This window comes from Argiope bruennichi, chromosome 7 (assembly GCF_947563725.1).
Source record: "Argiope bruennichi chromosome 7, qqArgBrue1.1, whole genome shotgun sequence".
In the NCBI taxonomy this organism is placed as follows: Eukaryota; Metazoa; Arthropoda; class Arachnida; order Araneae; family Araneidae; genus Argiope; species Argiope bruennichi.
In genome coordinates this window covers 31,123,115-31,151,104 of record NC_079157.1, presented here as the reverse complement: position 1 = coordinate 31,151,104, position 27,990 = coordinate 31,123,115, and the positions used below count along the sequence as shown (strand labels likewise).

Genomic DNA, 27,990 nt, shown 5'->3' with positions numbered 1-27,990 from the left:
AAAGTTTAAAGAATCTTTTAAGACAGTTAATTAGGTATTTAACTTTTATTTAATACAAACTAAGGAAATAAATTAAAAGTGTAGTTTTCCTGATACTAATTGGTAATCGTCTCGGATTTTGAAGTTTTCTCTTAGAATTTTTCTTATGTGTTGTAGTAACAGCTCTTCTTATAGCTAACAATAAAACTCTTGTTAGCTAACAATAAAATATTTTTCACTTTCTCAAGAAGAATTTACTTTCCTTACTTTAATTTGAATTTGAACAGAGATCTTATGTTTTCTTTTTATCATCGCTAAACCACTAATTTAAATCAAATTATAAACATTGTTATCGGATATACATAAAAATTAAAAGAAAAAAGAAATTCAAAAAAATATTGGTAGATTAGATAGATTAGGTAGATTTTGAAGTTGCCTGACAAAGGAATACCTATTTATTTCCTTATTTCGAATTCACCTGCAATAAATTTTGGAAACAGTTAGTAATAATTGAAACAATACACAGAATTGAAATTGACATCGTTGAAACGGTACTATTTTGAAGTTTAAAATGAATAAAAAATACATCTTCAGGAATACTTTCTCCTGAAGTTATGGCCGAAAAAATGCAAAATTTCGATGGATTTCCGATTAACTTAATATTTAAATAATTTCTGAATTTGAAAAATCGACAGTAATCTTTCTTTTGTTTTAAATAATATGAGTATAAAATTCATTGAATTTGGCCTATTTTTGTTGAGGAGATGTGGAATGTACATTTATACATATATAGCTCATAATGAGTTTTATTCATATTAAAATAACTGTCATTCTTGATAAATTAGTGAAAATAACTGCTATGTGGTGACTACAATAAAAAGTCAAAAGCTGTTTCAGATTCTAATATATTTTAAATGCTTATAAAAACCCTATAAAATAAACCCAAAAAATTGATAAAAAAATCAAAATCAATTTTATAAGTTTAATTTCTTTTATAATTTGTACTCTATAGAATTTTCAAAATTGCTATGGTATTATATAACTGCAAAAATAATTTTGCATAAAACAGAAAAGCATTATTTATTTTTTTTCCTTTGACTTGTCTATAGTTATTTGTTTTATGGCAAGTTAATAGGGGAAACATTTCAGATAGATTCGTTAACTATGCAATCCTATCGGTATAAAGTCATTTTCAATCGCACCAATTGGATAAAAAGTAATTGAAAATAAAATTAATTTTATGAGTTTTAACTCTTTTATAACAATTTAATGTTTACAGATATTTCATAATTCCTATTGTACTGTATCACTGCAAAATTGGTTTTGCTTAAAAGATAATAGCATTATATATTTTTGCTTCCTTGACTAGTCTATATGTATTTGTTTTAGGGCGATTTAATAGGGGAACATTTGAAATAGATTCGGAAACTATGCAATCCTATTGGCATAAAGTCATTGCCAATCCCCCCTATTAAATAAAAAAAATAGTTGAAAATAAAATTAATTTTGTGAGTTTTAACTCTTTTATAATAATTTAATGTTTACAGATATTTCATAATTCCTATTGTACTATACCACTGCAAAATTAGTTTTGCTTAAAGGATCATAGCATTATATATTTTTGCTTCCTTGACTAGTCTATATGTATTTGTTTTAGGGCGATTTAATAGGGGAACATTTGAAATAGATTCGGAAACTATGCAATCCTATTGGCATAAAGTCATTGCCAATCCCCCCTATTAAATAAAAAAAATAGTTGAAAATAAAATTAATTTTGTGAGTTTTAACTCTTTTATAATAATTTAATGTTTACAGATATTTCATAATTCCTATTGTACTATACCACTGAAAAAATTAGTTTTGCTTAAAGGATCATAGCATTATATATTTTTGCTTCCTTGACTAGTCTATATGTATTTGTTTTAGGGCGAGTTAATAGGGGAACATTTGAAATAGATTCGGAAACTATGCAATCCTATTGGCATAAAGTCATTGCCAATCCCCCCTATTAAATAAAAAAAATAGTTGAAAATAAAATTAATTTTGTGAGTTTTAACTCTTTTATAATAATTTAATGTTTACAGATATTTCATAATTCCTATTGTACTATACCACTGCAAAATTAGTTTTGCTTAAAGGATCATAGCATTATATATTTTTGCTTCCTTGACTAGTCTATATGTATTTGTTTTAGGGCGAGTTAATAGGGGAACATTTGAAATAGATTCGGAAACTATGCAATCCTATTGGCATAAAGTCATTGCCAATCCCCCCTATTAAATAAAAAAAATAGTTGAAAATAAAATTAATTTTGTGAGTTTTAACTCTTTTATAATAATTTAATGTTTACAGATATTTCATAATTCCTATTGTACTATACCACTGAAAAAATTAGTTTTGCTTAAAGGATCATAGCTTTATATATTTTTGCTTCCTTGACTAGTCTATATGTATTTGTTTTAGGGCGAGTTAATAGGGGAACATTTGAGATAGATTCGTTAACTATGCAATCCTATCGGCATAAATTCACTGTCAATCGCACCAATTGGATAAAGAATAATTGAAAATAGAATTAATTTTGTGTGTTTTAACTCTTTTATAATAATTTACTGTTTAAAGAGATTTCAAAACTCCTATTGTAATATACCACTGAAAAAATGATTTTGTTTCAAACATAATAGCAATATTTGTTTTTGTTGTTTTGTTTAGTCCATATTTATTTGTTTTATAGCAAGTTAACAGTGACACAATTGAGATAGATTCGGAAACTATGCAATCCTGCCGGTTTAAGTCATTGTCAATCCCAACAATTGGATAATATGTAATAATGTCTTATTGGTCAGATTGAATCTGACAAGGTTTCACTGGGGTGGCGTGACACCCTGCTGCTCTGAATAATTATCAGAATGTAATTCGAGCCTTTGCGAGAAACAGAATATTGTCTAAAAGGAGTAGATTTTCTAGTTTTAGAAAGTATTTAAAAATTATAATAGAAAATCGAGACGCATTGACCAAGTGGTAAGAAATTCAAACTTGGTGTTGAAAAGTTGATAATAAGAATTAATAAAATATGCAACTTTACATATTAGAAATCTCATTTTCAACTAATACAAATAATGATGGTATTAGATCGTAAAGTTGATGGCAGGAATTATTAAAATATACAGCTTTACATATTAGGATTCTCATTTTCAACTAATACAAAAGATGATGTTACTAGATGGTAAAGTTGATGACAGGAATTATTAAAATATACATCTTTACGTCTTATAAATCCTATTTTCAACTAATAAAAATAATGGTGGCATTAGATGGTAAAGTCGATGACAGTAAATATTAAAATATGTTACTTTACTTATTAGAATTCTCAGTTTCAACTAAAATAAAAAGATGATGGTATTAGATGGTAATGTTGATGGTAGGTAATTAAAATATACAATTTTACACATTAGAATTATCATTTTCAATTAATACAGATTATTATGGAACTGAATAGTAAAGTTGATGACAGGAATTATTAAAATATGTAACTTTAAGTATTAGAATTCTCATTTTCAACTAATGCAAATAATATAGGTATTAAACGGCAAAGTTGACTAGAGGAAATATTAAAATATGCATCTTATCTTATAAATCTTATTTTGAACTAATAAAAATAATGATAGTATTAGATGTTAAAGTTGGTGGCAGGAGCTATTAAAATATGCAACTCCACGTATTAGAATTCTCATTCTCCACTAATACAAATAATGATGGTATTAGATGGAAAGTTGATGGCAGGCATTATTAAAATATAATACTTTACGTATTAAAATTCTCATTTTCAATTAATTCAAATAATGATGGAACTGAATAGTAACGTTGATGAGAAGAATTAGTAAAATATGCAACTTTAAGTATTAGAATTTTCATCTTCAACAAGTACAAATAATTATGGTATTAGATTCCATACCAAATTTCTTCGAATCAGTTGTAACACATTTACTATGAACAGTCATCGTCATATTATATGCGAAATTACACAAAATATGCCAGTTAATGATAGCACAGATTGTATATTTTAGTCCGGTGTGGTTTTAATCTTGCAAATCTGATGTGGAACAGAAGGATAGGAAAAAGAACCAGCAGGGCTGGTTTTCTGGTTTTCCTGAACCGTTTCTGGTATACTCTGGTAATAATGATGTTATCTCCCCTTCCAATACTGTACATAAAACTATAGAACTTGGTCAAGGCCACGAGTGCTTATTTTTTTTTTTTTCAGAATTTAGTATACAACTGTTTCGGGCTTCTTAAAACAATAAAGAATAGAGTGTATATAATTTGGACGCCTTTTTTTTCTCAAGGACTGAAACCGAAATATGATACAGAAAATTAGAATTTCAGTAACTGAATCACGCGCAACATTTGTCTAAATCCACGTGCTTTCATATGCATGTGTAAATGTATAGACTGGTAAACGGTCAATGTTTTCAATTAGGTTTAAAATTTGATAAAATTCTACTATATTTTACCATTTATGTTGTTGTGTTTTAGATTTTTTTCTTTCACATGCAAGCGAAAAATCAGAAATCAATTTTAACAATTTTTTCAAAGATTTATTATGAAACTGGATAAGGATCTAGACTTTAGATCGAGACATGTTTACTAAGATAGCAGGATACGGACGTCCTCTAAATTTATTTTTTTCAAAATTTCATACAAATCGTATGAAATTAGTTGAAACACCATCTATTGAGTCTCATCCGTTTTTGAATTATAGTATTCACTGTTAAATAAAACAGCACTCAGATGTAATTCTAAATATGTTTGTGAGGTCTGAATCGTGGAAATTTGTCACATTCTCAGTTTCAAATTTTTTGATAATCCAAAATGTTAGAAAAGTACACTAATATTTCTAATTAATTATCTTTTATCAGTTTTATATTATTATATATTATTTAAAAACTCTTAAAATATGCTGCTTTGAGATTTTTTTTTAAATGTCAAATTCTATAAATTAATTATATTTAGATTGTGTCAAAGAACTGTTTCATTTTACAATCGTGTTTAAAATAACTTTTAAATTTAAATTGATTAAAAATTGTTAACATTTTTATTTGCGAAATGCTGCATTCAACTTATTAAAAGTACAAGTATTTGAATGTTTAGAGTATTAATTAGAATATTTTACATAAAATTATATGTATCGAAAATTAAAATCAATACATGTTGTAGAAAGTTAAAAAAATAAAAACGAAGTCTTCCATTGTGAAATCTTCCATCGCTTAATAAAATGTATAATCCGGCACTGTTGGTAGTATACGAAAGAAGAGAACGTATGTGATTTGATTTAAAATGATGACTTTTTTTCCAAATTAACCCAAAGGAAATTTCAAATCAGACATTAATATAATATCTATGATTCATTCTTTCATCCAATTTTGGATTTCAGCGTATGGACACATACAGAAAGGCAAGGCTGTTGGCACCATTTAAGAATCAATGATGAATTGTATTTTGCTCTTTCTTTCTCAAAACATTTTCTGTAATGAAATAAACTCCAATGTAATTTGGCTGCTCAAGTAAACCACTTGAAATAGACTTATTTATACTACTAATAAAGGATAATGTGTGTGTGTGTATGGTCGTTAGAGTTCTGTAGGTAATACTGTTTTACTTAGAACTATCAAGCAAATTTTGGTGGTAGTAATGTGCATTTAGGAGCAATTTTTTTTTTCTTTAATTATCTGAAAATCAAATAAAAGTTTGAAATTTTCATATCATAACTTCTGAAAGTATAATAGCAAACTACTGATTTGTTCAATATTTTAAAATTTAAAATTTGTATTTTTAATTATGCTGGCTTAATTTCCGAATCAATTTTCCCGTCATTTTGATAATTTTCTAAAAACAATTTTTTCTGTAGATTTTTAAAATGCTGTTATTGGTTCATTATTAATGTTTGAGAATTGTGATTTTACTCCATTTACTGAAAAGTTAAAGAAGGCAGATTTTTTTTTTATTATCCATGTAAATGATCCACTGTAACATTTTTAATATCATTATGACATCATGGAACTTGATTTCATTAAGTAGTCTGATTTAGAAATCAAAACAACATAATATTAATGACTATCACAAGGCAATGCTTAAAAATTACTTCTTTAGAAGTTTATGAACATCACATAACATGTAAAAACTTTAGTTGCAATTAAAAGCAACCAATAATCTTGGCTAATTTTTTTAGAAATTTATGAACATCACATAACATGTAAAAGATTTATTTGCAATTAAAAGCAACCAATATTCTTGGCTGACTTCTTTAGAAATTAATGAACATCGTATTACATATAAATGATTTAATTGTAATTAAAAGCAATCAATATTCTTGGCTAATTTCTCTAGAAATTTATGCACATCGTGTAACATGTAAAAGATTTAATTGCAATTAAAAACAACCACTATTTTTGGCTAACTTCTTTAGAAATTTATGAACATCGTGTTACATATAAATGAATTAACTGCAATTAAAAGCAACCAATATTCTTGGCTGATTTCTTTAGAAATTTATGAACATCACATAACATGTAAAAGATTTAATTGCAATTAAAAGCAACCAATATTCTTGGCTGACTTCTTTAGAAATTTATGAACATCGTATTACATATAAATGATCTAATTGTAATTAAAAGCAATCAATATTCTTGACTGATTTCTTTAGAAATTTATGAACATCACATAACATGTAAAAGATTTAATTGCAATTAAAAGCAACCAATATTCTTGGTTGATTTCTTTGGAAATTTATGAACATAGCTTAACATGTAAAAGATTTAATAGCAATTAAAAGCAACCAATATTCTTGGCTGATTTCTTTAGAAATTTATGAATACTGCATTACGTATAAAAGATTTAATGACAATTAAACGCAATCAATATTCTTGGTTGATTTCTTTGGAAATTTATGAACATAGCATAACATGTAAAAGATTTAATAGCAATTAAAAGCAACCAATATTCTTGACTGATTTCTTTAGAAATTTATGAACATCACGTAACATATAAAAGATTTAATTGCAATTTAAAGCAACCAGTTTTCTTGGCTCACCAACTGGGCGCCAAAACCGACTAATTTTTAAAACTCAAAAATCCATCGCAAATAAATGTCGTCTCAGGAAATAATACACACATAGTATAATCTAAATATATACAAAGTATATACAGCGGAACGGAAATGATCATAAAATAGTATCACATAATATATAAGATAAGACAGATACATAAATAAAATTTTAAGATCACTATCATATATCTATTTCTTTATATTATTTACCTGTAAAAGGTAAAGAATATATAAAGCCATATGAACACAGTCATTTCTGCATAGTAATCGGAATTTATATATCAGAATCAGGTATTTATATATATTTAGAGAGAGAAACAAAATGATCTTGCCAAAATGATACAAACAGGGGTCATTATATGAAATCTATATACAGAGATTTGGAATAAATATAGAAAAGGAAATATGAGTACTTCGAATAAAAATACATATATGAATTCTAGCTGAAATATCTATATTCAGATTTCAGTGAATGTAGAGCCATGCAAAGAAGTTAAATTTTCGCTGCATAAATTTTATAAAAGGAAGATAAGGCCATGAAAATAAACATTTTATAGAAAAAATATACTCTCAAAATAAACATATGCAATGGAAATGTTGACAAATAATTCAGAACTGGATTTTTATTGTTATTGAAAAGGAAGTGTTATGTTCTATGAAATGCAGCATTATTATTTTTTGTTTTACTGGATTTTATGTGTTTTCACATCATTAAAGTAGAATACCAAATGAACAGAATCGAGCATTTGCATATTAATTTAATTTTTTAATTTAATAGAAATGTATACGCCTTAAACGCTGCTCTAAATATTTTCTAAATAAATGAAGCACGGACAATGCCTAGATTTCATCGCCAATAGTGGCTAATTAGAGCGTTTAATTTTATATTTTCGAAAACAAGCAAAAAAATGATGAAAATTAAAAGCAATTCAACTAATTGTTTATCAAACGATTAAAAAAATGCAACTAATTGTTTATCAAACGATTAAAAAAATGCAACTAATTGTTTATCAAACGATTAAAAAAATGCAACTAATTGTTTATCAAACGATTAAAAAAATGCAACTAATTGTTTATCAAACGATTAAAAAATGCAACTAATTGTTTATCAAACGATTAAAAAATGCAACTAATTGTTTATCAAACGATTAAAAAAATGCATTGATCAATAATTCTTTTAAAATTTTATAATACTTTTGAAAAATGCTCATGAATTTAAACTCGATCTAATATAAAAACATAATGCAATGCCATTCGAAACAATAAAAAATAAACTGCAGTTTATATCATCTCTTTAGATTGTTTTTTTTTTCTATTTACAAATTATTACATTATTGCAAATGAAATCTTATATTTTTATACTACTACTAAATTGTTGCAACTACTATTGCAAACATTTTAATTATTCGAAATTATTTATAGTTTGTTTCATTTCCTTCATATAATTATATCCCTTATGTAAGTTTATGCATCATTTAGTTTTTTGAAAGATTATTTGAAATGGCTTTTTTTATTTTATATTTTTGAAGTGTTTATTCATTTATATTTATTTAATAATCATTTTTTTACAAAAAAATTACTTATTACAAATCAAATTTCATTTAGATTGTTCCTTTTCTCCCCAGTGATCTTAATTTTTTTTTTACTTTAAAGAACTCAATTAATGTGTATTGTCAGTTTTTGTTTATTTTGAATTCAGCATCCTATTGTTCTAATATCAGATTTTTTTTCTTTTGTTGCGTAACAAGAAATTCAAAGACATTCTAAAGAAAAACAGAATGCTTTGTTTTTCTTTTGCAACCGAAATTAATTACCCGGAGCATTAAATCGTTGTTGAAAAAATTTGTAACAAGGAGAATTACTACGTAGCTTATATTTTGAAAGAACATTTATTTTTTTAAACACTTGTTTTCTTTTTAAAAGAAAGTTTGCTGTTTATTTTATTTTATTCCTTCTCTTTTTGATAAATTTGAAAATCACCTTATCTTTTTTTCTGAACTATATAATTTGGGACAAAAATAGATTTGAAATTTCTCGTTTGGTAGAATTTTCCAATAAAAATTTCAAAATGACAAAACTTTCTGTAGATATGATAAAAACTATGATCAAAAAGTTAAAATATATTTAGAATAAAATTTGAAAGAATGTTTCTAAATATTTTAGGTTATCATTTGTAATTAATCTTTTTTTTTCGTTTTTTTTAATTCCATAATTTTTTAAATTCCCTTTTTTATTTAATTCCTTATAAATTGCCTTCCATTTATTAAAAAGTCTAAAAACGTCGTTAAAGAAATTTCATAAATATTTATATATATTTCAAATTTTATCCAAACATTATCCTCCTTACATTTAAATTACATTAATTAGTTTTCCTTTTGTTCAAATAAGAGTCATTCATTATTTTAATTTTAAAGCTGCAAATTATTTTTTGTTAAATACAGAATGTATATGTTATTATTTCTTTTCTTTGTGACATTATTAAAAATCCTTAATGAATATGTATAAACAAAATTATTATTTACTAATTTTTAAATGTTCCTTTTAACTAATTTGCCTTTGCAAGCAATTTTATGATAAATTCCAATTTATATTAACCTTTTATAAATGTTCGATAGTTTTAACATTTTTTGTTGTGAAGTTTAAGATATTCTTTAACTGTATATTTTATGCAATTGTATTATTTATGTATTTATTTATTTGGTTATTTCATTGAATGTTCAACTAATTTATTATAGTAAATGATTTTTAATGTATTTTAATCCAGAACTATTGCAAGCCATTTATTTATTCGTGCACGTCAAATAATAATTTTTTTACTGCAAATGATTAATATGTGCATTTGTTGTCAGTCAGTTAAAAAAAAACTACATCTGGCATTATTAATAGTATTGTTTTAATGTATTTCAAATGAATTTATTTTGGAATGAATTAAAAAAAATTCCACTTGAAGAATTTGATATCGAATGAAGCGTTTATATTTACTTTCTACATTTAATTAGAGATTTGTTTGCAATAAAATAATATACAAGTAGAATTATTCTTTTACCTCATAACATTACTAAGAATATAGAAAATTTCCTAAGCGTTTGATTTATTTAAATTTGTTCTGCTAAGCTGAAAAATCTTTCTTCATTATTTTGGACATTATTTATACACCGGACATGATTGTTTTTACTACATCATATATTTCCTGCTTATAAATTATTTTTTATAAAACACAAATAATCGAAATTTATAGTAAAACGACTTTTTTAATATAAAATATTAACTTGTCCATCCCTAAAATCTTAATAAAAGCCCAAACGCAATCTCTTAACATATTTGTTTCTAAATCATCAATTACTGCTATAGATTATCAAAATATCATGTTACCATGGTAACAAAGTAATTTATACTTTTAGAAATTTTAATATATTTATAGAATTTATTTTGAATTACAATTGTAAAACTCCATTAAATTTCTATAAATTTTAAATACCTTTTTTACGATTTAGAAATACACAATAGAAAAGTAGTTAAAATATTGAAATAATGGCAATAGAATATACATTTTTTTTTCTTATCCAAATTTCGAATTTACAGAAATTTTATTTAAATGATCATTTTCGATAAACTAATTTTTAATTAAATATGAATTTCCAAATTAAATTTTTACCATATTCCTTATAATTATTCATATAAATTCGTGCCTCTTTCGCTGAATATCACGGAATACTGAATTAATTTTTAGTTACCCACATTTACTTAAATTAAATGATTAAAATATCATTGCTGTATGATGCCATGTAAAGAAAATCCTCAGACCACCATTCTAAAAACTAATTTTCTACCAAGATCTGTAATCCACCGCATCCAGTGCTGCTCCACAATGAGGATTTGGAAATCTCGGACGCTGTTTACCAAACTACCGTATGGTGCAATTACCTCCGAATCCTCGGCAATAGGAGGATAATGTCCTGGTTCATCAAGGGACCCATTTCGTGCGATTCCGTAATCTAATGCTTCGGTGGGATGCGCAACACAGAGGACGTGCTGTCGGAAAGCATCAACAGAAACACAAGATTGCATCAATCGATCTATCTCAATTGCTAATTTCCGCGGACATTCCACGTGTCAAGCACGCGATTCTGTTGAATGTAAGCTTGATGATTCGATTGCAAAAATAAAATTCGCAAACAATCTTCCTCCAGATCTCTTAGTAAGTTACCACATTTCGATTTCATTTATATTTGGTGGTTGAAAATAATTCTATTTTAATAATGATGATTGGCATCATTAAAAATCATACAAATATAATCAATTATGTTTCATAATCATGGCTATCATTGTCATTTTTTTTTCAGTTGAGTGATTTTACAGTTCTTGGCAAGCCCTAATCAGTTCGGACGATATTAAGCTAGGTAAGATATTTTTTTTACATCATCCATACGTAAATATATATATATATATATATCTTTCTTCAATGACACTAATTTGATTTTCGGCAATTCATTTTTTAGTATTTCCTAAGAATTTAAGGATATAAAACTATTTTTGTTATATTAATCATTGTCAGTGTTATTTAATCAAAGAATTACTTATTATTGTAGATTTTACTTGCCATACTTACGGGCTTCAGTCTTAAACGGCAGTGTTTGTTTCCTGTTTAAAATTTCTTAACTTCACCTTTGTGCCATACGGTTGTAAAATTTTTCAAGTACTATATATATATTTTTTATTTTATAAAGATATTTTTACACAAATAATATTTGTTTTTTTTTTATATTATTCAACACATTATTTTCCATTTTTACGGTCTTCAATATTTTTTACGGGCTTACAATTACTGATGCATTCAATTGTCGGGACTCTCTTTTGATGCAATTAATCTGTTGAATCAAGAGTTTACTATATATTAAGAAAATAATAACAAAAATATACATTTAGAAAAAAAATTTTTGAAGACTTTATTCGTATGAGTTTCCATTTAAATTAACATATATTATTCAAACAAAAAAGATCAATTTAATAAAAGGATTATTGTTTTGTAATTTTTGTAACAAATTATTAAAAATTGTAGAAATTATTTTAATTCTATAGTTACGATCAATGTCTTCTTTGTAGGAAATTTACATTTCACTTACATATATAAACTAATTCCATTCTTTTTTTCCAGCTTTGTAGGGCAAATTATTATTTTTACACAATTCACAAGAACATTTCTATTAGCATTTAAAACATATTAACCAGATTTGGAAGTCACATTTTCATTAATAAGAATTAGTTTTTCCAATTTATTTATTTTCAAGGTAATGCAAGGAATTAATAAATAATGATACTTTTTCTTTGATGTTTTATAAAATTCGCATAAACCTTTCAATTTATGTCAGCAAAAAAAAATCGTTTGAAACCTAAAAAACCAAAAGAAAAAAACTAAAAATAATAATATTAATGAAATTGGACTTCGCAGTTATTTTAATCTCCAATTATTTAAAAAAAAAATTGAAAACCCTTTGCTGAAAAACATGCTGCAAATTAGTTTTGGTATACCGTGTTTTAGCGAAGGTTTTCTAAACTATCTGTTGGATATGCAATTTCATAAAAATAATTAATTTCTCGTCCTAAATGATAACTCCCACCTGATTTGGTTAAATCACAATCGTTTGATATATGTGCAAAATCACAGATGATTTCGATATATGAAAAGTCAGAGAGTATTGATACTTATTATCACAAATCATTTTTCGTAAAAAAAATTCGTTAAAAAAATAATTCAGATTCAAAATTTACAAAAATCAGAACATATAATAGGACATTTTTAAATATTTGGAAATGCCTCTTTAGGTTTCAATTATCAATAAAATTTAAAGAAACCTGTCATATTCAAGTCTAAAGAATTAATTTTAGAATTATTTTTAATTTATTTGAGAAATCAAAACTGATTGAAGCCTGTGCAAAAGCGCAGACGGTTTCATTATCTGAAAACTGAGAATGCAATTATGCTTAATATCATTGCTATTATTTATAAATTCGTTAAAAGAAAGCAAATAATATAAATTCAAAATTCTCCAAAAACCGAACATATAAGAAGATATTTTTGAATATTTGGAAATGCTTCCAAAGGTTTCGATTATCATTAAAATTTAAATAAACCTATCATATTAAAATCTAAAAAAATTAATTAATTTTTTTAATTAATTTCAGAAATTAAACCTGATTGACATAAATGCAAAACAGCAGACGATTTTAATATCTTATAATCTAAAAAATAATTAGAGAATTTTTTTAATTAATTTCAGAAATTAAACCTGATTGACGTAAATGCAAAAGAGCAGACGATTTTAATATCTGAAAACTGATAGTGCAATTACGTTAAGTATTAAAATCATTGAAAGAAAAAAATAATACTGATTCTAAATTCCCAAAATTTAGAACATATAATAGGATTTTATAAGGTTTATTATTTTAGGTTTTTATTATAATTAAATTTAAATAATTATCATAAGATAACATCAATAATAAACTGATTTTTTTTTTTACTTTATACACTAATTCTTATTTTAGAAATTTTTCTTCTAAATGATATTATCATAACAACTCATCTTATTCTTAGTACATAAAAAAATTTTTTTTAATTAGGCATATTTTTTAAAAAATTTGTTCTCGGAAGTTTTGAATTAACTATAAACAATCATTAAAAATTATTTTTATAAAATGTTTTTGGAATAAACTCCTATTCTAACTTAAAGAATGTCTCTTTTTCTTTTCCTTGAAGTTCAAAAACAATTTTTTATCAAAAATTATTTTATTCATTTAACTAGAAATACAGACTAATAAATAAAGTAGTAATGTAACAATAAATGCACAAAAACTAATAATACTAAATAATAAAATAAAAAAACTAAAAGAAAAATGTAAGTATTTTAATATTAAGGTTTTAAAGATTAATTGGGTTTAAGAAACACTATTTTTCTCGTTAAAAAAATCTGAATTCAGCAACATAATAAATTATTAGTTCTTAACAATGCTAAAAACTGTCGTAATTTACAAATAAATACACATATTATAATTGAGAATTCGAAAATGTTGGTATTAATCATTAAAGAAATTTTTTTGTGGAATTCGAAAACAAACTTAGGATTAATTGAAAAGAAATAAAGGAAAACTTTTTTTTTAAGATTGCAGCATTTTGATTGATGTGAAACTTTAAGCGAAATGTAGTTAGTGGGAATTGAAGTTAATCTTATAGAATCTTATTTATTTTTATCTTAAGCTTAATAAAAAATATTTCTGCAATATTCCTTTTTATAAAAAGTGGAGCAATTAATCATCTGAATTTTCTTTATTTTTCCTTTCATACTGAAATTTTAGACTTGCCATATAATTTATTCATTCTAATAGGAAATAAAAACATCTAAAGAAATTGTTTGGATCAAATTTTAAAAGGTATTAATTTAGTTAAGAATTGTAATCAGTATTATGGTATATAATAAATTTATATATGTTTTCATTATTACAAATTCATAAGGAAAATTAAACTATCAGTTTAATTACCTGTAATGCTTTCCTGAATATTTACAACTTTTTGAAGAATGTTTTTTTTTGCATAGTTTTTAATTATTCATTTCATGGCTGCATGCATTTTATCTCTTTCATGAAATTTAGATAATATTTATTATTTAATTGATTTCGAGAATGTTTTCTAAAATTGAAGATCAGGGAAAAAATATTACGTTTATTAATTGGTCGGCTAACATGGAGAATAAGGTGAAATAATTGCACGTCAAAGATAAAGGGATTTAAAATACAGATAATCCTTAGTTTTGTAATAATTCTTAGTTAAAGAGTGTTAAGATTAAATTTTGCTCCACAAAAAAAATAGGGTTAAAAAATTAAATTAACATGGTTTTAACTCATTATCCCAAGCAGGGGTCCTTTTGACCCTATCCTTTCCTTTTCGGTTAGAAGTTCTAGAAATTTATATATGTTTATACTTGTTACTCCCTACTCTTTCATAGAGGAGCTAGAAGAAGAACATTAGAACAACAGAAATAAATGAAACAATATCTCATTTTTTACAAGAGGATTCAATCAAATTGACCCTTGCTTATGCTAGTGTTTTTAGATTTTTTTTTAATGTTATGAATATGTCAGCAACACTGATTATATATATATATATATATATATATATATATATATATATATATATATATATATATATATATATATATATATATATATATATATATATATAAGACAAAAGATATGAATTTTTAAAATGATGTGTTTAAGCTTCTTTTCCTAAAAAAATTCGAATGTAAGAAGCTATATGAAAAATGTAGATTTTCTTATTTTTCCCATATTTTTATACAGTATAAAACTGCTTGTATTAAAAAATAATAAGTTTTATATGAGTTTTATATGATTGTAATGGGGGGAATGAATACAGAAAAGATATGGAAAAAAGGCACGAAGTTCAATTTTGGTTTTTCTTATTAAAAATTGCATTTGAATCCTAAATAAAAACATATTTTTATGGAAAACATTTATATATTTTGACCACATTTTATTTTTATACAAATAGCGAATAAAATAATAAGCAGTGCCTTGACAATTTGGGGTCAAAATAGCCCCACGCGTATGCTAATGTTAATAAATTGAGTGCGTGTGCTGAAGGCTTGAGGATTGTCACAACCTAAGAAATAAAACCTATTTTTTGAATAAATCATGAACATAAAACTATTCGGAAGAGATTACCTTAAATGAAAAGCAAACCAATACTCACAACGAATCAGCTAGTCAGCAAAGACAGCTATTATCCAAAAAATGAAATATTTTGTCCAATGTTTTAATCGGTATCAGGCAGAGTCACTTGATACCGCAACATGTACTTTCTGACATACATGTACTTTATCTTAAGTTTGAACCATAATACATTATGTTTTCTTTTACAAATTATGCTATTCTTTTTAAAATTAAACAATAAATTTTGAATCTTTTGGTTACATAATAATCAATTAATTTCTATGAGTAGGAAATAAAATTGTGCACATACTTATTTTTATTTGAAAACTATTTACCACAAATAAATTCATCGTATAACTAAGAGCAATAATAAACCGAAAAAAAAAACTCACACTTTTGATTTCAATATCTCAAAACCAAAAGCATTCTAAATTTATAATTTACATGTTAGATTTCGAAAAGTTTCACAGTGTTAAAGAATCTTTTAGTTGATTCTTCTAAAATGACATTTAAATCGCACAAACAATTTTGACAAAATTGTTTAATGTAGACAATTTAGATAATATCTGAATCACTTGACAAACCATAAAACTCAACATTAAAACTCTAGTTATCATGAGATATTTTTTGACATTTCATCTTTTTTTCAAAAAAAAATGATCAAAGATTAGTTAGAGCGGCAGATTTATTGAGTCGCGTGATTATAAAAAAATGATCCAAGAAAAATACATTTTCCTGAAATATATTTTTATTGCCATTCTGAAAATCAAAATAAAGAATTTAAACATTCCCGACTTTTCTCTTCAAATTATTATCATCTTTCACTTTTAATCGCAGACGATTAATAACCCTTCGAAATATAAAAAAACAAAAAAACAAACAAACAAATGAATATAAAAGTGTATTTAATATATGTTGGTCAAATAAATAAATGATAAAGAATGAAAATTAAAATAACAGATACAAAGTCATTTTGACAAAACCGTTAACAATAAATGAAATTATTTTTATTTTTAGAATGCAATATGCAATAAAATGATGGTTTAAAAATGCTCATGGTTTATAAAACAAAATAATATAACCTTTTTTTTACAATATTGTATTGTATGTAATTGTATAGTACATCAAAACATAGTTTTAGAAAATTTTGAATGTTTAAACATTATTTAAAGCAGCAGAAGTTCATCATTTTAAATGCTTTGAAATATAATTCTTTTCGGATTATGTTATGTTATTTAACTATGAAGCAATATTTATTTTTCACGAAATTTAAAAAATATTTTAATTTAACAATTGGCGAATTAACATAAAAATTTATTCTTATGTTTAGGTTTCAGATTTATTTAATAATATGAAAGTCTTTTCAAAACGCAAATGATGCTGGTTTTCAACAATGCAAATAATCCAAAATAATTAATTTATAAGAGGCTAAAGATTCAGAAATAAGTTAAATCAAAGCGTTTTCTGATACAGAAATGAATGATATTTATAATACACAACAAATCTGATTAATATTTCTTAAACCAAAGCTCTAGATATTAATTATTCACTGAGCAAAATGCTTCGATTGAATGCAAATTTTATCTCTCAGCATTGTATGAACTAATTTGAAAGATTTCATCTGGTAAAATTTCACATTGTTATATAAAAATTTACTTATTAATTATTAAAAGAATCAAGGTTTACGAACAAAAAATAGACAACTTAAATTTAATATTCAGTTTATTCTCTTTAAGGAGCAATAAATATACATAACACTGAATTATTAATGCATGATAAAGTTTTAAATAATTACACTTTTCAGTTTTAAGTTAGCGACTTCAGCTATTTAAAATTAATCTTGTGTAATTGTAGCAAATGTTTGAAATTAAATGACAAGAATTTCAAGAATTCTGATCAATCAATCTATTTAAAATAAGTATCAAAAAAATTTTTAAATCGACAAGATTAATTTTTTTACAAAAACTAAGTTTAAAATGATGCATATAATAAAACTTTTTAATTCCACTTACGTCTGAAAATAAAAGTATAAAAGCAATTTTAATTGAAAGATAAAAGCACTTCTACTTACACAGAAGAATCGTTCCAATCTTTCGCATTGCAACGACTCTTAAAATTTAGTTCCGTAAATTTCACTGTATGAGTTTGAATTTTCATAGTGGTTAGCTTCAAAGCTCCCCAAAATTTTAGAATTAACTACTTTTAAGTGCTAAACCGAAGACGAACCACTCTATTATTTTCTGCCAGAACGCATTAATTTCCCCATTGTTGCCCAATCATTAAGTGAAACATGTTATTTCAGGAGATAAAGTTGTGCTGAAAACGGCGTGATATGAAATCATTTGAATAATTTTAATCCCAACATTTATATTTTTGATCATTTCCAATTTAAATATCTCTTAAAATTTTAAATACGGCATTACAGGATTTATGAATTTTCAGAAATACTAAAATATCTTCAAATTTCCGCAACAATGCATATTTAATATTTAGAAAAATTTCTTACTATTTTATCATTAAGATATAGAACAGCATTAATTAAAGATAATTTGAGATCTCATTGTTACAACTTTTCATACTTTACTGTAATTTATAAAAGTAAATATTATATAAGTTTCAAGTAGAAAAGAAAAATATATAGAATTAAATAAACAGAAAAAATTGAAAATCATAATTAATGTTTATTTATTTGAGGCTCTCGTACGTGTTTGTGTGTATTTGTAAACATAATTTTGCTAATGATTGGCCATAAAGAAGAATCTTCTGGGGTTAATTTCAATTTGTTTTACAACAAGAATCATAATTTATAGAAGGAAAAGAAATGCAGAACACGTATGTGTGCACCAGAACACAAGAGAAATTTTTTCCTTCGGTAATTTTATTATGGAATTCTGATCGAAATTTCTCTGACAAGTTTCAACTTAGGAAAGAGAATCGTAAGTGTATATATATATAATATATACACTTACATATATATATAATATACACACAATATTTCATTACAAGTTAATATATATATATATATATATATATATATATATATATATATATATATATATATATATATATATATATATATATATATATATATTTATATATATATATATATTTATATATATATATATATTTATATATATATATAAATTTTACTACCTACTTTTATTGCGTATTGAAATTATATTTACAAAACGGTGGTTTAAAAATCGTTTTTAATAAAAGTATTTAACTCATTAAAATAATGCCATGCAAAATGATATCTAAAAGTCATAATTCATGTTAAAAAATGAATATTCTTCTGTAAATTTAAATTTAGTTGAGGTATTTAATTTCATTACATTTAATTTTACTAAATTTTTTACAGCGATCACATAGTAGTTTTAATTCGTATATTAATTGCGATAATTATATGATTATTTCGAAAAAGTTCGAATTAATAAATAGTTAAATAGATTATAAAATAATAAAAATAATTTTTATTACTAATAATTAAGTTAATTAATTAATTCAATTTAATTTAATAAGTAATCAACTTTGAACTGTGATAAAATGATTAATACAATAAAATCAATTAAATAACCATTCAATAAATGAGCTAGTGACATAATCTATTAAGGGAACATTTTAAAAACATTTATTAGATCAATATTATAATCCATAGACAAAATTATTTTTTCTAATGTTTTTAAATATATCTTCGAGAATTTTTAAAAAATATCAAGCACTGTGAATGAATTTATAGTAAGAAACACTTTTTAATAAAATATTTTTTCAATTGATTTCAGCGATATATTAGTTTATAATTGTAACTGAAAAAAAATCCACAAGATATATTCTATTTATATCATCTTTCTGATATTATACTAATTTTAACATCTTAATAAATCTAGAAATTGATTCGCTTTTTTTATAAAATCTTAACTTGAATTGAATTTTCAATTTTACAAAATATAAGCAAGATCAGCAAAATTAAAATTTTGATAATTTCAGTATTAACTTATTACATCATTCTGATTCCAGAAGAAAAAATAAATAATAAATACTTTATGTGTGATTCTAAAATTCAGATTAGATTTCAGAATATAATTCAAATTATAAGTCTTTATGTAATATCATGAAACAAGTCGCTAAAGGCAACCACTATATATGCCAGTGCCATATGCTGTCTGCAGATAAAATTTCTACTACCTCCAAATATCGCCATGTTTAGCAGTATATGGTTTCTGATGTAATTTATTTTGCTGTAACAGCGAAAACAAAAACATGCTTGAAAGAATGTTAATGTTACACTTATTTTTCTAAATATAATTTTACAATTTGCTGAAAGTAATACTATATCTTATACTAAAGTAATTTCTTATTATTTATTGTATTTCTCAAACTTTGAATTTTTTTATTCCCTCTTTTAACTACTTATCAAACGTTTTTTAACCTACGTTTAATTTTAGTCTATTTACATTAATTGTTCTTTATATGAAAATTCTAATTAAATTCTATCTTTTTATTAAAGATGTGATGTAATATTATTCTAAGCTCTTCTTAGATTATCAAGATTTTCTGTTTTTTTTTTTTTTTTTTTCAATGCTATAATTTTAGTAGAATTTTTCGAAATAGTATATCTTTAATTGAATCTTTCTTTATAATATATACAAAAATTTAAAATCAGAAATCTCAGGATTAACGCTTTGCAATAAAAAAAAGTGACAATAGAAAAATTTGAATGAATTTAAATTTTATGAATTGTGTGATCCTTTCAATTAAATATCTCTATTAATCTTTTATTAATTTCGAAGATGAAGAAATTATTTATGTTTATTTCATTGGACTTGAATTTCACTCAATTCATGTTCTTGAAGAAAAATTTCAATAAAATATAAATAAAAAAGAAATACATTAACTTTTACGCCAGTTAACTTCCATTTTTTCATACATCGAAGACTTACTTCAATTAAAATCTGAATTTATATGTAAATTTTTGTATTAATGATATTAAAACCGAAATTTAATGCGAAATTTTTATATTTTGAAAGGATTTGGATTTACTTCAAGAAAATTTTAATTTAAACTTCATGCTAATTTAAAATTATTATCTTTTTATTAATTTAACACCTTATTTATAATATTTATACATATTTTCCAATAGTTATAAAAAAGATATTCAAACATGATAATTAAAACTTGTATTCCTTGTAATTGTAAGCAAGGAATGAACAATTATAACTACGCATTTCTCAAAATACTGCTCAAACATTTTATCAATAATTTTACATGATAAATATAAAATTACTGATACAATATTTGATCAATTCAGGACATTTATCATTTTGTTTAAATTAAAGGTAAAATACTATTAGAATACATTAAAAAAATTATTACTTTATTTCGATTAAATCCATTCTAAAAACTATATTTGACACAATAAAATCTTTCTTTTATTAATAAAAAACAGAATTTTTAAGGTTTTGAATTCCCAAACCATAAATGAATAGCATTTGAACATAAAGATAAGGGTTTCCAAATATTTATAAATTAAATACCATATTCAAGAAAATGAACAATAATTCTCTCCTAGCAACAGGTAAAGATTTGAGCCACTTTAAAATAAAAACTAAGATACATTTCTTTAAAAAGCAATTACAATTTTGCAAAATTACCGAGATAAGATTGCTATTATCATGCTTTTTTCTGTCTTTGCAAAAATACAAGTAATATTACGAATCCTGGCATTTTTAAATTTAAATATTTTAAAGAGGTTTCATTAATTTCGATTGATATTTATGAATTCATTATAGTGAATTTATTTGTTTGAAATAAAAGCAATTAAATATTGATTTTTATTTGAAATATTTCTATAATTTACCATCAAATCAAGAAGTACTACATCAAACGATATTTTCAGTCTTGATATTAAATTTTTATTTTATAGACATTCAAGACTTTTGAAAATTTATAATAAAATAACTTGATCAAAATTTTATGAAATAAATTTAGCTTATTAAGTAATTGTAATAATTAAAAAAAGAAAATGCTTTTAATATCCCAATATAATGAACCATATTTTTTTTAACTGGTCCTTTTGCTGTATTTAATCATATTTACACAATCCGAGATGACGATCGAAATTTTGTACATTAAAGAACGTCCCAAGCAAAATAAATTTTGACACAGATAAATCCCCATAAAAAATATACACTGTATATCTTCAGAGCGATTCTTAGAATCAGACGATTAGTTGTTCAGATATCCGTACAAAAGAGATGAAAACGAGTTACTACTTTAACAGTAAATAGCAAATTAAATTCGTTTTCAAGTTTGTGAGTGGAAGAAAATTAATTCTTCTACTGTATCAAATCTTAACACTCTTTTATATATATATATATATTTTTTTTATTTCAGAAAATCTGTACAACATTTTTTTTAAAAATTAATATTAAATCTAAAACAAATTCTTAAATATCTTATTTGTTAACTGCGCCTTATTTTCCAAAAGCATTTAATTATTTATTAAATAATTCAATGATTTCAAATCGTCTGCCTTAATACTCTGAAGGATTTCAAACCATTGCTATTTAAACGGTTTGACTTGAAAATATTTAGAAAAGATTCTGAAATAACCAGTTTTAACGTTTTATTTTTAAAAAAAATTCCATTTACATTCAAAACAAACAAATTGGATCGCCTAACTTTAAGAAATATTTCAAAACCGATAACTATATCGAGCAAATGATTTTTTTTCATGTAAAATGATTCGATATAAAATTAAGTTTATTTTACCATTAATCTATTTATCATTTATTAATGAAAATTTTATCAATAAAATTTTTATTATTCCAATTTAATAAAAATAAATTTTATTTACTATTAAGTCATCAAAAAGTGTTAATTACTATACTTTATATACTACTTATATACTTGTATTATCATCTGATCTTAAAAAGTTTATATAAAAAAAACTCATTTTTATCGACAATCCATGGGCTATATATATATATTTATATCAGGATTTTGAATGATCATTTAATATATATTTTTTATCATAACTTTTTATGGGTTTTGATTTTTATTGTTATGTTAATCACATTATAAAAAGGTCTAAATTTTAAAGTTTAAAAGCAAATATTTTTTTATGTCAGTCGCAATTAACTAAAAATACCTTCAATAATAAGAAATCTCTTCAATATATATTTAAATATATATTGAATAAATTCTTATATATATATGCAAATACTTATAGTCTTTATGAAGTCAATTCAGTCAATCTATATTTAATAAGCGATAAGGCAAAGGTGTGAATTATTCTGTTATTCTAATTATAACTTGGTTTCGATTGTTCTGTTATTTTAACTATAACTTAGTTCTGAAATGTGAACAAACATATTTAAGAAATAATATGTGGCTTAAGTAAAAGGCGCATAAGATATTTAAAGCTTAACAACGAAAGAAGAAACAAACCTGTAGATCAAAATTGAAGTATATAAAAATTATCAGTTTTATAATTATAAATATAAAAAATATTTTAATTGTTATCTTTAAACTTATGTATTCTCTGATCACAGTAGGAAGCATTTGTTAACATAAATACGAGAAGAAATTTAAAAAAAAATCTGTACTCACACAATCATGTGATATAAAATGGCTTTTTTTCCTCGAGGTCTCTCCAAGAAGTTGTTCACTTGAAACCGTAGTTTCCTGTAGCGGGGATCTCTGTGCCTCTGTCTACTGTTCATTGGTTTACCCCACAAACTCAATCTGGGGTGCACTAAACGATTACCCCCTCGTCTGCAGAACCCTCTTTTCAGAGGTCCAGTGCCAACCGCTTCTTGTGGAACAGATCTGGAGACGGTAGGTGGTTGGGTGGCAACACCAGAACTCGAAGTCTTACCATTCAGGCCAGAAGGCTGCTGGTCAATTAGAGTGAGCGGTGTGGCGTTGATAATGGAAGTGCTCAGTAGTTGAGGGCTTTGCTGGTCTCGCTGGAACTCCTTAGTCTTAGAATGCCACATTGGGGGAATTTAACAACACGGTGGTGTTTTCCATAGAGAAAGAAATGCTGTTCGAATCAAATGGTAAACTTCTTCATATGATGCCACTTCATATGATGTCTCATAAGATTTCACCAATAACACAACTGGTAAATTCAACCCAACGTCTGGAAATTAGTTCATAATTCTTTAAGCATCATCCATATATTCCAATATGACGACATGTAATTATTAGTCAGAAAACATTCCAACACCAATCATGTATGAGCTTTAGGTGGGTGAATAAAATATTTAGTATTTAAATCCTTCCAATGGAAGTAACCACTACCACATTTGGTGTATCCTCAAGAAATGGCACTGAATTAAGAAAAGATCGCCAGGACAATATGCAGAAAGTAATTTCTTCTGTGATAATCAGCAATTCTGTCTGTCACTGGTAGAAAGCACCAATTACACTAATATCCTAGGATGCAATTCTAATCAAGGTCATTTAGGTAATCAAGGTTATTATAATATGAGTTCTCAACAAAAAGAAAGTTAAATAACAGATAATTGTATGATTAACGCACCAAGTTAAGTTTGACAATAAAATATTTCCACTTTTGGAACAATAAATTCAGCTGGTATCTATTTCTTTTTCTGTTCTATCAACTATGCTACAGTATCTCTGAATGCCATAGACTCCATTTTTTTTTTTCTCGTAAATATTAAAAGAAATTCTAGATTTAAAAATTATATCTATCTGCCATAACAAACACCTACAAACTCCAGTGCTTTAATCTTCGAAATGTATCGCTCCTATTCAGTACAGACCAAATATTAGAATTTTTCTATAGTAATGTGTTTTGTTTTGAGTGTTTCAGAAAAATATATAGTGCAAAGTGTCCAATCCTATTTTGTACGTTAAACTGATAGTAATCAGTCAGTAATGATTCGAAATATTATCTAAAATATCCTTTTTTACAGAATACCGCAATTTAAAGTTAATAATCGCTAATTTAAAGCTAAATTGTGTTGCTAATTTCTCTCTTAAGGCTTTAGAACCTTTTTGTGCAATGTATATAATATTTCAAAATTACCCTGAAACGGCCTTAGGCTTCACAGAAAAATAAGAGTTTGGTCCTTTTTAACCAGCAAAAGCTCATAAGAAGGAAGAAATATAGATGATATAGCCTTAATTTTAAACTAAATTAAACTAGCTAATTTAAAAGGATGTGCTTTATAAGAATTGCATTTATTGTACGTTAAGATCTCGTTAAGACAGTCTTACTTCCTACTCTTGCATTAAATATTAGTTTTAATCTAATTTAGATTTGCTAATTGCATTAACGCAGTCAAAGTGTAAAGATGATTTGGTTCATTTAAAGAACTTCTGCTTTTCGAAACAAACTATAACCAAATTCGAAAACTGAAATCATTGTTTCTATTCAGATAATGTTTGAAGCAATTTAATATATTTCAATTAAGAAAACTCTCCACATTCAAGAAATTTGGGCTTTTAGCATGTTTAAGCTCTGATTATTTAAGTTCTGTCTGTGAATATTAATTAATATAATTTCTTCCGATAAAATATTCATATGCTTGCTTTTACCTCTATTGCCGACTATCCGTCATAAAAAGAAAAATAGCTTGTCATAATTCGAAATTCCATGCTGGCATTGTTGTAGTAAGGAATAAAAATAAACAAATTGCAGAAATGAACATTTTTAGGGCAAATTTCCAGAAAATTTCTCCGAAAATAAGTTAATTTTATGAAATTCCTATCTTATTCCTGTTGCTCTTCTATTCATTCTAAGTCAGCACAGGAGAGCTTTCAATATAAAACAACAATTTATAACTTATGTGTGCTGAATTCCGAAGTGATATCGTCTAATATCTCCTGCAATCGACTTCTAAAACTTTAAGAAATAAAATTCTAAAACAAAGGATGGCATCACTCTATAAATCGTCTGCTTCGAGAAATTAGATTCTACTTCCATATTCCAAACACATAAACTTCAAGCACGACGTCAAAGCATGCGAGAGAACCATTTAAACTTTTTTTCCAAATAAACTACTGAAAACGCTGGTGCTAAAAATAGCCATCGCACTCTACTTATCTTCAGAGAGAAACATAGATAGAACACACACAGAAAAAGACGAGGAGCAGAAACACTGAAGTACTATCATCTACTTCGCGACAGCGACAGACCCCGCTTTGCTCGCTTCCTCCCGTTTCCTAAGTTACCGCCAGATGGCAATACAGTCGAGCTGACACCTGGCGGTAGGATTTAGATGTATTTGAGAGTGAATTTTCGCTGTTTCCAAATCGTCCGCGGAAAAAGGGGGGAAATGATGCAGTTGTTTTGTGGTTTTTGTTGCAGGGGAGAAAGGGGGGTTCCAGCGGAGCGAATTTTTTCTCAATAATGAACTAGCATTCCGCAAATATTCCGAAGGATGGAGTGAAGTGAATTACTTTTCCGGTCTTGCAAAATAGTTTGGTGCGGAGTTTAGCACGACAATGAGCCATTTTTAACTCAGACAACGAAAGAAGGTAGCGTTTTCAAGAATGAGAAGAGTGGTTTCGAACGAAATGCTTCTGTTTACACTGCACTTCTCAGTATTTATTTACAGGGAAAATTATCAGAAAGAAAGAAATATTATTACCTTTCGTGTTTTTTTTTTTCTTCTTTTTTTGCTGCACGTTATAGAAGGATTTTTTTTTTAAGAAATACATAGATTTCTCCATCTACTAGAAATATGATAACCACTCTTTTCAATTCATTTCTAGAAGTAATATTGATTTAAATGCGCTCAGTATATTTCATAAGTCTTCTAACTCATTTAGTCAAGGTTGAATAATTTATTAAAAAAATTTACAAAGATAAATTTACAAAGTAACCAAAGATAATAAAAAAAAAGAGAGAGAGTGTTTTTTTTATTAATGTAGAATATTTGATTACTTTTATGACTGGTAATCATTTTCATTAAAATGTATCTTTTTACAAACCTATTAACAATTATTCATATAAAAAATTAATTGAACACATTAAATGTCATAATTAATAAATTTGATTCATTCAATTCTTTCAAACCAGACTAAATTTTTAAAAAATTATTCGATTTCCATACAAATACAAATATATTTACACCTTATTAGCTATTATATTAATTTTTTTTAATTAAAAAAAACAAATTTCTGACTAATGATTTTAAAATTAAACTAACTTCATCTCATATAAAAGTTCTATAAGCTAAATCTTTGAATTTTTTTTATTTTTATTTATAGCGAATTTTTTAAATATCATCATCATATGATCTAAATATCTCAAATCCCAAGTTTTAAGTCATCCGTAAATTTATTTTCAGTAACATTTAATTATATAAAGAGTAATGATATGCCAACTCTTTCCTATTGCATACAAATAGAAATTATGAAAGATTTTAACAATGCAATTTTTATCGGAACTGGAAATGTACCACTCTTGATTATAAAGAAGCATCTGAAAATTGAAGTTACAATGTTTATAGACAGGACTTCATAACAAAAATGTTGTTTTTCGGTGTCAGGAAAGATTGAAACGTGGAGATTCGTCAAAATGTCGAATTTGAATTGCCTTGCAATTACAATATTTTCTTTATCTTTTATATGCAAGAACATTAAAAAAAGATTTATCTAATGGAAGCATCTAAGTTGCTTGCATAAATAAAATACTTTTCAAAAATTTTAAAAAAATCACAATAATCTTTCAATTTCCGCTTGTTGCTGTGTTGTGACTTATGGCACTTTACAAGCCCGCTGGCAGTTATCTGTCAGCGATTTAAGCCGAGTGAGCGTCTCTTGTTTGTTCAGTAGCGCCAACTAGGGCCAAGAGTATGATTTAGCTACTTTATGCGTCACAACCCTTTTTTACATTCACACACCTCAGATACAACACGGAAGAAGTACCATGCCTGAACAGGGAATCGAACCCGGGACGCCCAGATCACGGCGAAAAATTTGTCCTTAAAACTAAAATAAGCAGTGCTTTTTAGAATGCAGTTTGCCTAGTTGTTAAAAAGCATTCTATAGGAAGAAAGATACAAAAAAAAAGGTATCTTAATCATCGAAAAGTCGTACAAGTGATTTTAAGGAATCTCCATGTCTTATGCGTTTTTGAGCCCGAAAAAACATCTTTTGGGAATTGTGTCGGCTCGTTTCTAGGTGAAAGCGGTGATTCAAAAACC

At 25.4% G+C, this 27,990-nt stretch overlaps 1 protein-coding gene across 1 annotated transcript in view; it reads right to left on the bottom strand.

Moving 5' to 3' along the window:
• LOC129975336 (potassium voltage-gated channel subfamily KQT member 1-like) overlaps nt 1-23,767 on the bottom strand; it is a 620,836-nt gene extending 597,069 nt beyond the window's left edge. The window contains exon 1 of the mRNA XM_056088399.1: nt 23,417-23,767. Coding sequence (XP_055944374.1) covers nt 23,417-23,529 — 113 coding nt within the window. The 5' untranslated portion in view covers nt 23,530-23,767. The remainder of the gene's footprint in view (nt 1-23,416) is intronic.
• Nucleotides 23,768-27,990: the final 4,223 nt, after the last annotated feature.